This window comes from Mirounga angustirostris, unplaced genomic scaffold, assembly GCF_029215605.1.
Source record: "Mirounga angustirostris isolate CCGP_5_RB_7025 unplaced genomic scaffold, mMirAng1.0.hap1 SCAF_8, whole genome shotgun sequence".
Taxonomy (NCBI): Eukaryota; Metazoa; Chordata; class Mammalia; order Carnivora; family Phocidae; genus Mirounga; species Mirounga angustirostris.
The window spans coordinates 62,308,188-62,320,917 of NW_026991716.1; the positions used below are offsets into that span (position 1 = coordinate 62,308,188).

The 12,730-nt window shown below is 35.9% G+C and overlaps 1 protein-coding gene across 1 annotated transcript in view; it reads left to right on the forward strand.

The window, feature by feature from the left end:
• RIMS1 (regulating synaptic membrane exocytosis 1) overlaps window positions 1-12,730 on the forward strand; it is a 492,165-nt gene that overhangs the window by 362,583 nt on the left and 116,852 nt on the right. The window contains exon 21 of the mRNA XM_045867077.3: window positions 6,508-6,579. Within this exon, the coding sequence (XP_045723033.2) occupies window positions 6,508-6,579 (72 nt within the window). The remainder of the gene's footprint in view (window positions 1-6,507; window positions 6,580-12,730) is intronic.

Here is a 12,730-nt window from a genome sequence, read left to right on the forward strand (position 1 = left end):
TATTTTAATATGTAAAAAGTAACTTTTATGAATCTGTGTATACATAATTGTTTTTGAATTTAATAAAATTTGCATCTTCTTGTGACTTCAAATTAATCAAAATTTTTGTGTTCAAGTTAGAAAAAATGTCTTTTAATATATCCCTGCAGCATCAAGGTTCTGAGTTTAGTGCTCACAAGTTGAAGCAATCACTTTTAATGTGAAAGGCTAGTATAAATAATCATAATTGTTATCTAAATCTACTTTAAACTATTCTTGGCATAAATTCTTTTTCAGGAAAATGCATTATTTCTTATTTGGTAATTTTTGAGATGTATCTTAACACTTCATTAGCTAGAAGTTACAAACTCCAATGTGTGATTGAGAATATTTTTGCGTCATTATACATGACATCTTTAAGGTGTGTGACTTAAAAAAATACTAAAAATATTTGATGAAAATAACCCTATTTTCCAGGACTTTACATTATTGGCAACAAGTAAATTATTGGAACAAGTAAAGCATCGCACTGTGTTAAAGATTTATCCCTGAGTCACTAAAGTAGGTCGTATTTCTTTTGTAAATGATCATGTTTGTATAGTTTCCCACACTTGTTGCTTAGTAGCAGCTACTTGCCTATTAGAATCTCTGACCAAAAGTGTCAAGTGATTTCCTTTGATTCAAACTAAATGAATATTCTTTCTCCATTAAAAATATTTCTGGAATAAAGAGGTCACCTACTTTTTTACTTTCAGAGTTCATGGCAATTGCCAGAGTGATGCACAGTTAACGTAGAACATTTATAAATTCAGTATGTTACTTACCATTTTTATTTGCTTGATAGCATCTTTTGTTGTCTGTGCTTTTCAGAAATGTTCTTTATTTGGATGAGTGAAATATACTCATCCACTAAAATACTTAAGTCTGTTTAATGGCTATAGTCAGATACATAAATATCAATGCTGTACAAAAGGGTACATCCATCATAATTGCATGTAGCCATCTTCACTGCATATGAACATTTCTTGCTTAGGTAGATTCTATTCAAATATAATGTTTTCTTCCTAAACTTATGAAGAGACAAGATGATAGAGATTTGCATTCCACATTAAGCCGTCTAGGTAGTTAGCCAGCATATATACAGATATTTTCTTATATGAATATCAGTGTTAATTCTAATTAAATTAAAACATGGTAGATTTTTGTTAAGTTTTCCTCACAACAGAACATATTGTATTTTCATTTTATTATAAAATACCTTAAATAAGGGCGCCTGGATGCTGCAGTTAAGCGTCTGACTCTTGGTTCAGTTTGTGATCTCAGGATCGTGAAATGGAGCCCCACGTTGGGCTCCCCGCCCCAGCACCCGAGTGTGCTTAAGACTCTCTCCCTCTCTTGGCTCCTCCCCCTCCACACGTGCGCTGTCTCTGTCTCTCAAATAAAAAAATAAATCTTTAAAATAAAATAGCTTAAGTAATACTACTATTTTATTAACATATTAATTTTAGACTTTAATAGAATTGTAATACCTTCAGAAAAGCTGTATTTACCAGTGTCTTCAGGGAATTGCTCCAATTGAATTTAGTTACTGAAGAGGAAAGGAAATTAGCACAGAAATAGATTTTAACAATTACCTCTCTTCATTAGTACATTTTATGAATCTTCACATTTAAATTAATAGAGAGAACAATAATTAAAAATGGAGCTTCCAAAAAATAGATTTAATTAAGAACACCCCCACTTCTCTGATTATTACTCTTGCTTTGATTTAATAATAAAATAATTGTTATACCTCCATTTGAATGTAGCTTTATAACTTTTAAAGAATTCCATTTGTGCCCTGTGAACTAAGGATCATAAGGCCAAAACCATACAACTATTAAGTTGTGAAGTGAAGAGAAAGCTCAGTATTTCTGATTCGTGCATGTCTAGACCAAAGAAACATTCTTTATGAATAGTAAAATGATAAAGATTTTTAATAGAACAAAACATGTTAAAACCCAAAAGAAGTAAGACATAACGGAAACACTATAATTCTGTTTTGTTCACTTCTCTCTAGGCGTCCCTCCAATAAACGTCAAATCATTCAAGTCACTGGATGGCAGAATGGGCAGAGAACCTAAGGACATGAGGACATGATGGTGGTGTCCTCACCAACTAATTAAGGCCCCTATTACCTTGGATAAGCCACTTAAACCTTATGGGAGTCTGTTTCCTCATCTGTAAATTTAGGTAGTTGTAGGTGGGCTGGCTGATTTCTCGTGTCCCTTTAAGAATAAAATTGTGTCTATGCTGCCTTGTTGCAACATGATAAGCATATATTGGGCTAATAATGACTGACACTTCGTGATGCAAAAGGCAATAACCAAATGCCATTTTTTAATTTATGATATTTGATATTTTACTGAAGCCCGGAAAACAGTGAAAAATGCTATTTCTAAATTTACTTGATTTGATGTAAAGTGAATTTTATAACCCTAGTTAGTTTTTCACTTATTGTAATTTTTTAAACCCTCAAATTACACGATAATACTCAAAATAATTACTTTTTTAACCATGCATTTAATAAGTACTTATGAGCAGCTACCATGTGCTAGGAGTTGATGTTACAGTGATAACTCAGACAGACGCCATTCCTGATCACAAGGAACTTAGAGTAATGTAAGGTAGAATGTAGTTCATTTCACTATGATCCATTTTATGATCATATGATCAGTAGTTTCAATAGTATAGTAGTGCATAAATATAGGTTGATTGTTCTAATCTTTCCTATTTCACATACCACAAGCTTCTATTCTAAGAAACAGCTGTATTTAAAATGTATATTCATAGCTATAACTTAGGATTTGGAGTGGAAAAGACATTAGAATTTTCTGTTCTGTATTCTTGCTTTACACTGAATTATTACAATTGAGTGTATTTAATTTTAACTCAATTTGAAGATCCTTTTAAGTGGTTAAAAAGTATTTTAAAGACCTATCCTTTGTAGAAATCTTTAGATGAATCTTCAATAAAAGCAAGTTTCTATAGCATTTGTAGAGAAAAAAAGAGGTCATTCTTAACAAGAGGGTTAAAAACAGAAATAAAAATTTAGATGTATGAACTTCTGCATAAATTGTTGTCATCCAGTTATGGAGCACTGACTGAGCTTGGTGCTGCTATAGATGAATAAAAGCCTTTACCTTTAAGAAACAAACATGTGTTATTATCCATTTAAATAATACTTTCATAACACTTACCGCCAGCTAGTTCTGAGTGATGCCAAAACCACTACAAACCCTTGTTCTCAGTAATGTCACAAAAACTATAACACAAATACTGAGCGATACTGAAATAGAATTGGCAAACTTGTGATGGGGTGTTATTCTCTCCACTTCACAGGTCAGAACAAAAAACCCAAAACCGAAGCACAGAGTGGTTAAGTAACTTGACTAAAATCACCCCGCTAGACAGAAACAGGTAGTTAAACCCAGACAGGCTGAGTCCACAGTCCATGCTTTGAACTGTTGTGCTCCAGCATCTAGAATTTCTGCTTCCGATGCCAGTGTTCCCCGCTGTTGAGATTGTGGAGTCTTCTTTCACCTCATGGTTTCAACTGTAATGACTTTGTGAATTAGAGTAAATTGTTGACTCTCTCTAAGCCTCAATCTTTTTGTTTTTATAAGGCATAAAAAAGTAGTACCCACCTCCTGAGATTGGTGAGATTAGATGAGTTAGTGCAGGTAAAGCGATCCTGCAAGCGCACAGCAAGCTCTCAGTGAATGTCAGGTACTGTTGGGATTGACGTCATCTTTGTCATCACCCTCGTTATGGATTCTTGTGATAATCAGTCTAGCATATGAGTGTATTATATTGGAGGGATGAGAAGAGGAGAGAGGGTTGAAAGTTTTACAGAGGTAAAATCTCAATTGAATCTAGAAAGATTAATAGAAATTAGTAGGGATAGAAACAAAAGCACACAAGTTCTACAAGATGTCCATAAACCCTTTTGTTGTGCAGTCCTAGAAAGTTTGTACAAGAGTCTACAGGACTCTACATGTCTGTCACCACCCCCCCTCCCCCATCACCAAACTTGTCATCTGACTCTTCCCTCTCAGCACTTCCCTTTCCGGTCTCCTTACTCTGCTTGAACATACCAGGCACACACCTGCCTTAGGGCCTCTGCACTTGCTGTTTCATTTTCCTGAGATACATTTTCCATGAGATGCATAGGTGGCTGACTCCCTCCTCACCTGATGTCGCCTATTCGGTGAATCCTTCCCTGATCATCCTACTGAAAATGGCAATCTGCGTCTGCCCCCAAACCCCACCCTCACACACATTTCTGATCCTCCTGGACTGGTGTACTTTTTGTTGTTGCTAGCATATTTCACCTTTGATTATACTATATAATTTACCTGTTGAGGGCTTTTTGTTGTTGCTGTGTATTGTTCATCTCCTACAGATAAAATGTCAATTGCTTAAAGGCAGAAATCTTTTTTTTCCCCACAGACATATGCCAAGCACCTAGAACAGTCTGGCATATATATATATATATACATGTTCAATGAATATTTGTTGAATGAATAAATGAGTGAAAACCTTTATGACAGGGAGTTTCATGAATTGGCCTAAAACTCTGCTCTCGTTCTGCTGAATATGAGAAAAGGAACATTTGTCCTCCCAGTCTCTGAGCCCTCTTGGGACAAAGCATCAATTTCCCATAATAGTGTATTTTTATTTTGAGCTCAGATGCCTAGTGGGCCTCCAGCAACTCCTCCTGCTATGCATATGCCTTCCTTCCATTTGCTTTAGGAGCTCTCCCATCGATTTCAGGCATGTGCAATGTACTTCTCTACTCTTCGACACACTACAGTGCCCTCTCCTCATCACAGGATCAACAAAGTAAATAAGAATATCAGAGATATTCCTTTAATATGAGACACTGTCTCTTAGTACTTTCCAAGGCCTACCCCATAGTTCATAGTTTCTTCCCTTCTTGAGCAAGGGTGCAACCTCAAGGGCATACATCAGAACTGACTCCATCCCTTCTCTCTGCTGACAGTACATGAGAGAAACAGGTTAGGAGCCAGACATACTTACTTTCTTATCCCAGCTCTGCTTCTTACTGACGGGGTGCCTTGTCCAGAGCCTGTTTCCTCATCTTTGAATTAAAGGTGATAACCTGAAAGGATTGTCATGAAGTTAGTAAGTCAGTGCCTCCCTCAGTACCTGGCCTAGAATTCAATATATCCTCTTTTCCAACAATTCAAGGAAAGTGGTAAGCGAGAGATGTTCCTCTCCTCTGCGTCAACCCTTTTTACGTCCCTCAGAAGTGAGACATCATGGTAACAGAAGGCCCAAGGACACACAGCTGAAACCCTGAATTGGAAGGGCAACAAGGGTGAACCCAGCTTTTGGCAATAGCAAAAGAGCTGGGGGAGACAGGAGCAGCCCCAGAAGTCTGTATACCCTGTGAAGGTGGGCTTCATACCTTGACGTGTATTTCTAGTGGGCCTGACAGCAGGACTTGGCATGTAGGAGACACTTTGATTATCTGGCGTTAGGAGGGAATGACAGACAGTTGTCTCTTTGTTGTTGGAAGGAAGGGATATCAGGAAAGAAAAATAAGCATAAATTGTAAAGAATCAACCATTGAGAGAAAAATATACAATTATCAAGGTTAAAATGCATGTTACTTTCGATGGTTTCAATGGGATATTTTAAAATAAGTTTTAGTTTCTTGACCACAGTATTTTATATTTATTTCAAATATATAGTAGGCGAGACACATTTTAAGTCAGATAAGAATATGTAAGCTGCTGCTTAGGCAGGTAAGCTCTCCATATAAACATTTCTTTGGCAAAATACATTTCAAGTTCCACATGTTCAGTATATATATGTATATGCTTCTGGAACATAGAGTAAATTGAGAACTTTATCCTTTGATTTGTGATCTGTAATTAGCTTTTTAAAATTCTCCATGGTTACAAAAGCACATTTATAATAACCTTGGAAATAATTTTAATACTTGATTTAAAATGATTATGTGAAGCATATTTCACTGTGGTATTTTTCTCCTCCTCATATTTTGTGGGGGAAGAATAACAAACGACAAACCCTCGCACACCCTCTTTCAACTCGTAAACACAGAGGGCACTTGCCCCCTTTGTAGTCTTTCAGCACCTGAACCGCTGCTGTCATCACATCCATCCTCACTACATTGCTGCCCTGGACTGGTTTACTCATTAGCAGAGGCCAAGTTGCTCAGCAGGGGTCCATACTAAATCATTCCTGCAGACAAACCTGTCTAGATGAAGGCAGTCCTAGCTTCTTGTGTCTCCTGTTGGGCAACTTGTGTCTTCCACCCAGCACCACTTCTGATTTTTATTTATTATCATTTGTTTTTATTTTGAAAAGCACTGAATGACAAAACCATCTAAGTAAGATAGTTGTCATTTCTCGTGTCTATTGCTTTTATCATTGTGTGGTATTACTGTAGCTTTTTTCCTCATATATTTTGTATTTCTTTAACATTTCATTCCACAGGCACTCCAGAAAGTCTGAGAGATCTAGCATCCAAAAACAGACTAGGAAAGGCACTGCCTCTGATGCAGAAAGGTAGGCTTGGTGTTGTGCTGTGTGGCCATCTTCTATTTCAGCTGATAAATTCAGGGGTGCCTTAACTCTCATTTTACATGATCAGTTTTTAAACACAGCCTGTGATGTTTAAAGACATTCATGTAAATAGATCTCCTATATAGGAATAACCTCAAGTAACAAGAGAAGGGTAATTTGAAGGTGGCCCTTAAACTGTAGGGTTTAAGGAAAATCTCGTATATTTCTCTTAGTGATCACACTGATCACTAAAGAGGACCAAATCTGTGCTAGGACATCAATGTTTTGTTTCTGAGATTATTTGTTATCAATGAATATAATACTTGAAATATGCAGTTATTTTGAGTGTTATTTATCTGTACGACGTCATCTTTTAAATCTTTTCTGCAAATAGATCTAAGATTCTACTTGTATATAAAAGATATTTGTTGAGTTAATGTAAAAATTAAAGGAATTACTGACCTTTCTTTGCAATTCAGACAACTTTACAATTTTTTAAATATTTTTAGGTGTAAGATATTAACACTTTGTTTTACATAGTTGTAAAAAACACCTAATGTCCCATTAACATATTATTCATTCATCCAAAAAAGCATTGAGAACATGCAGGGGGACACAAATGTAAATGAAAGAATTCATTGAAGTCTTATAGCTATTACTATAAAGGTATGCACAAGATACAGTGAAAACATGGGGAAAAGAGTGGAGTGCAGAAAGGAGATACCTCGTAAAAGGTGTCACCTGAGCGAAATCCAGATACATAAAAGTAGATGTGAAGAAAATACTCCATGAAAAAGAAAGAAATATGAGAAAACACTGAGGCTTAAAAGCTGGAGAAATCCCTAGATGTTATGTTACACATGACCTTGTGGACTATTTAACAGAATTTCAGCTTCTGTTTTATACATCCATGAGCTATTCATGGGCTTGAGACATGAGAAGCTGATGATTGGCTTTGAGTTCCAAAATTATAGATAGCTATAACATTTTGTAAGGTGGATTGAAAGATCGAAGGGCAGATGCAAGACACCACTAGGCTGTCGCAATAGCGTTGATTGAGATAAACTCTGGACAGTTCAATAATTCATTTAAAAGATATGTGCCAAGCTATGTGCTAAGTTCAAGGAATAAAATAATGAACAACAAAAGAGGAAAGCTTCCCAGGAGATATTACTTCTGAATTGAGATCAGAAAAATAAGTAGCTATTAATTACATGAATGGGTGTGGATAAAGAGAAGATAAAACTTATTCCTAGCTAATATCTATGGAGATATTGACTGTTTAGGGAATCTAATTTACAATAGAACGAGGATTTAAAGAATTCAAAAAGTGTTGAATAGAAATTCAGTTTTACAAAAGAGCTAGGCTTTGAGAAGGGAAATGAAGAACAAAGTTCTAGTACTTCAGATAGATAGATAGATAGCCTGTAATGTATTGATTATGTTTCCACTTACATATTCTTTAATATCAGCTCAGTTAACTGCAGTTTCTTTACTAGCATTATAAATGATTTAAGTTCCTTAGACAAGTTTTTAATCATCAACCATCATTCACATGCCCCTCTGCCTCAAAGACAGACATAATTTCAATTACTTTGACATGACTGAAAATTTTCCTCAAAGTCTTACTCTTTTTATTCCATTCAGGCTTTAATTCATTTAACAGTTACTAGTTGAGTGACTACCATGTGAGGTTTATTTAGGATATATCAAAGAACAAGTCTTTTTGACAATAAGATACTGTTTTTATAAAATGCTAGATGATTCTAGAATCAACTGATGGTGCTTAACTACAAATGAGTAATATTTGGGCATTTCCTCTACAGTGCTGAAACTTGTCTGTAGATAAACACAAATCCTCCATCCCTCCAAAATGAATAGCAAGAATTTGATTGATTTCCAGTCTCAAATGTTTGCTGCTTAAGGACCATATTCATATTACTCATGCTTTATTTACTTTGCTAATAGGTTTTAATATCGAAAACACAAACCTTGTAAGTGTGTAGATTTGTTTGATTATAGTTAAAGCTCTCCATTGATTTGTATTAGAGTGTAAATTATATGCCTGGTTTTTAAATGAATTGTTGAATAACTAGTTATAAAAGAAGAATTGGCCTGGATTTTCTAGGCTTATGTTAGCTCTCATTTCTTTAGAAGATACCTTGAGTTGACATCTAACTACAGGTGAATTGAGGTTACAGTATGAATGCTTTGGACACGGATTCAAGGTCTTTGGGAAGTTAACAACATACTCAAAGGTTTCATACCACACAGTCACCCCTTGGCTTCTGGCAAAATTTGCTATTTAATGGTTATCATTTTGAAGGCCCTTTGTTGGCCTTAACAAATTTGGCCTTATGGGGAATAATGTTGTAAGAAAATATTTTGAAAGATATGGTGACCAGGTACAGGCAGAAGACAAGCAGAACTCATGTCCAAGTTCTGTGCCTAGCATTCAAAGCAGTGCTTTTCATCCTCTCGGGGAGCTCCTTGGTAAAATTCTGACTCTTCACGCTCATATGAATTCAGCTATATGACCTGCTAGCACCATTTCTCCTTTATACTCTAGTGACTTTTCTTTTTGTGGAACCTATAATCCGCAACCTATCTAGGGGATGTTTTGTCAGGACTAGTATTTAGAATTAACCAATTCTGAAAGGAAAGCTTCCCAACAGACATGCCTTTTATGTTGTGCTGGTGCTATTGGAAAGAGAATGTGTGGGCCCGTAATGGCCATTACAAGAGGAACCATTTTGAACAGTTGACCTTAAATACCGCATGCATGTCCATCTTTTAACAAGCCATTAAAAAAAAAGAATTATATTTTTAAGCTGCATTAGAAGAAATTTACTATTGCAGCAATAGATATGTCTGACTAACAACCTCAGATTTTGGTGAGAAATGTGTTTTACTTAAGTTCAAGTCAAAACACTAGTCTTAGGTGAAGAGAGTGGGCATAGATTAGACTCAGTAGTAAATACTTAGATACATATTTGGAGATGGTGAACTAGCTTCAGGCGTGCTTAGGTTTGAATTAGAATTTTGCTCTAGAAGCCTTACTTTTTGTTTAAAAAATTATGGGATATTTATAGATCTATAAAATGGAATAGGTATTCATTAAATACCATTTCCCATACATTTTATACCTACAAACTCTCAGGAGACAATTCTGTTAAATCTTGCCCAACAGTTTGATATATGGATATATATTTAGATTTTGTTTAAAAGATTAACAATATATGCAAGGATGTGCCATTTTTCCATCTTGTGATATGGAAACAAATCCTGTCTCAATGGGCAGCACAGGGAGCAATTGTTGGTGCTCAGTAGATCTGTGTGGATCCTGCCTTTACCACACGTTAGCTCTTTGTCTTTTTACAAGTCACTCTATGATCCTGTTTTTCTGTCTATAAAATATGAATAATGATACTTCTCAGACTTGTAAGAATATCAAAAAAAGAACATACATGTGTATGTATGTGTACACACGTGTCCATATATGCACAGACATTCAGTGCCTGGCTCCATATTGATGCTCAGTAAAGAATAGTTGTTCCTGTCATTTTACTTATCCTCCATGCACTCCCCGTTCCATTCTGTAAATATGGTTGTTCCTCATCTCTTCCATCCTTGCATCCTTACGTTCTTAGCACATCCCACTCCATTGGAAACATCGAGGCTCGACAGCCTGGATTCTCAACATTTCACTCCTGTACCTCAGAATTTCTTGACTGATTCGCCTTTTCTCTAGTCTGAAATGAACTGCACTTGGTTCCGTTATCTCTCATCTCCAAAACCTTGCTCTTTTCAAAGTTCCGCATTTTCACTCTCCTCAGTTTTCCCTCCTGTAATTCAGACGTACTGCTACCCTCCTCTCTCTTCCTCAGGCAGAGTGGTTTTTGATGCTGCCCCTTTGGTCTGTGCTTTCATACTTGTAGTTCGGCTGGCAGCAGGGACTGTTTTGTATTGAGGGACTTTTAGTTCATGTCAAAGAAAAAACAGATCTAGTGCTAAATAGTGCACCTTCAGCACTATACAAGTTGTTCTCAGACCCTGCAAGCCTGTAGCTTTGGAGATGGGAACACTAAGTCATGGAGTCTCAATCTGTATAATACTCACCTAGAAAGCCATTTATTTGTCTCCAAAATTGCTTTTTATATCTTTACCATTCAGTTTGGTGCCATATAAGGTCTACCTAAATTACTCATATTTCAAGTCCCATTTAAGTAGTCCTTTTAGTGCTTATGAATTGTATTAAGGAATGAAGTAAGATTTTAGTGAAATTGAAATAAAATTTCTCAGTGCTAGGGTGAAAACCATTATTCACTTTTTAGACCACACTAAGAAAGTCTATTTTGAACAAGGATGGCTTGAAGTTTATTCTCATAATAATGGCTTTTAAAGAGTAATAGATAAAAACTCTTCCTTTACCAATGGAAAGGACTTGATCATGCAGTCCTTCCCATATAAATTAATTCTATAGGGTTGTTTTGTGAAAAGTCAATTGAGAATGAATGAACAGTCTTAGTATGTATTGTTAGTTCTTTTTTCTTTTAACTTGGAAATTGAGACAACAGTCCAGGTTTCGGGATTTGCATTAGGGCCTGATAAAGCATTAATCCATAGGTCAAGAAGATAAAAATGCACATTTGTTAAAGTTCTAGGTTGTACTTTTTCCCATTTTATTGTTCTGAAATAGAGGAGATACCCTGAATTAAAATAATTATAGCTGTGAAAATCATTTCATTTAAAAGAAAAATTATCAGTCTGAATACAAGTTGAATAAAATACTCAATAATTAATGTACTTCTGGTGATCAATATGTATTCTTTACTCTCACACTTCAAATCACTTGATAAGTGGGTTTACAGCATTGTTTCAAAAAGGATGAGGTATTATTTCTTTGCTTCTGTCACTGTAAAAAATAATCCATACTGGGTATTTTAAACATTCATTTTATTTAAAATATATACTAAAATGATAAAAAAAAAAAAGGCAAAAGCATGTATCTGTTTTAAGATACATATCAGTTTTTAATTCTTAATCCCATAAATTCGCTTCATAATAATTTTTAACCCTGTATTATGGTAACTGTCAATATATGGACAAATATCTTTTCAGACTTTTTTTTATCTTCGAAGATATGTTATTATCCATACATCAGCCATTTGTATTTAGTCAGTTCAGTAATGAAACATACTCCATCCTGTTGTATCATTTTAATTTGTTGGTCTGCTTAAATTAACCTCAGAAGACATCTTCCTTTTGCAGCCTACTTGGAATAAACTTCCTATTGCTGATTAAAATTATAAACATTGTAAAAATATACACAGAGTCCTACAGAGCACTATTTCTTCTTGAAGGCAAGTGCTTGAAGTATCGCTGTATTTGTTACTGTAATCATATTTATTCATTCAATCAAGGTATCTGTATTGAGTTCTTGCTCTCTGTACAGCTGTATTCCAGGCACTAGAGATGCAGATCAGTAAAAAACAAGAGACAGAAGTCTCTGTCCTTGTACAACTTAACAAGAGGTTTATTACATTGGAGGAATCTGGATTAGCCCTCTAAAAACCACATGGCGTGTACATCTGCAATAACTTGTCAGTTTCCTTTAAATTCCATTTCAGTGATTGCATGATGATGGGTTTCTTCTGGTTTTTAAAGTCGCTGCCTTGTAAGAGTAACCTGGTTTTCCTTGGACGAATGTGTTGGTATAAAACTTAATGTGAACCTGCTGACTGAAGATCTTTTTTGGCCCTAATGTTTTAGGGTTCTCCCACCATGCCTTTCTAGAAGGGGATACGCAGCCCTAAGAGCGACTGATCAGCCAGTCCTTAGGGGAAAACATCCCGCTCGCTCAAGGTCGAGCGAGCACTCTAGTGTCAGAACACTGTGTTCTACCCACCACCTTGCCCCCGGAGGGTCGGCGCCACCTTCTCCGCTTCTGACAAGGTCGCTATTCAGTGTCCAGCCCAGCATTCATGTTCTGCCTCCGGGTGTTGGTGTGGTGTTGTACTTTCCTGAGCACCTGATGCTTTCACTCATTATGACACCATAGTTTTTAATCCTTTCTTTGTGGCACTTAAACCTCTCCCACATCCTCTATTACTTGCATCTATCTTCACTGTGCTGATAGTAGTCTATAGTTCCT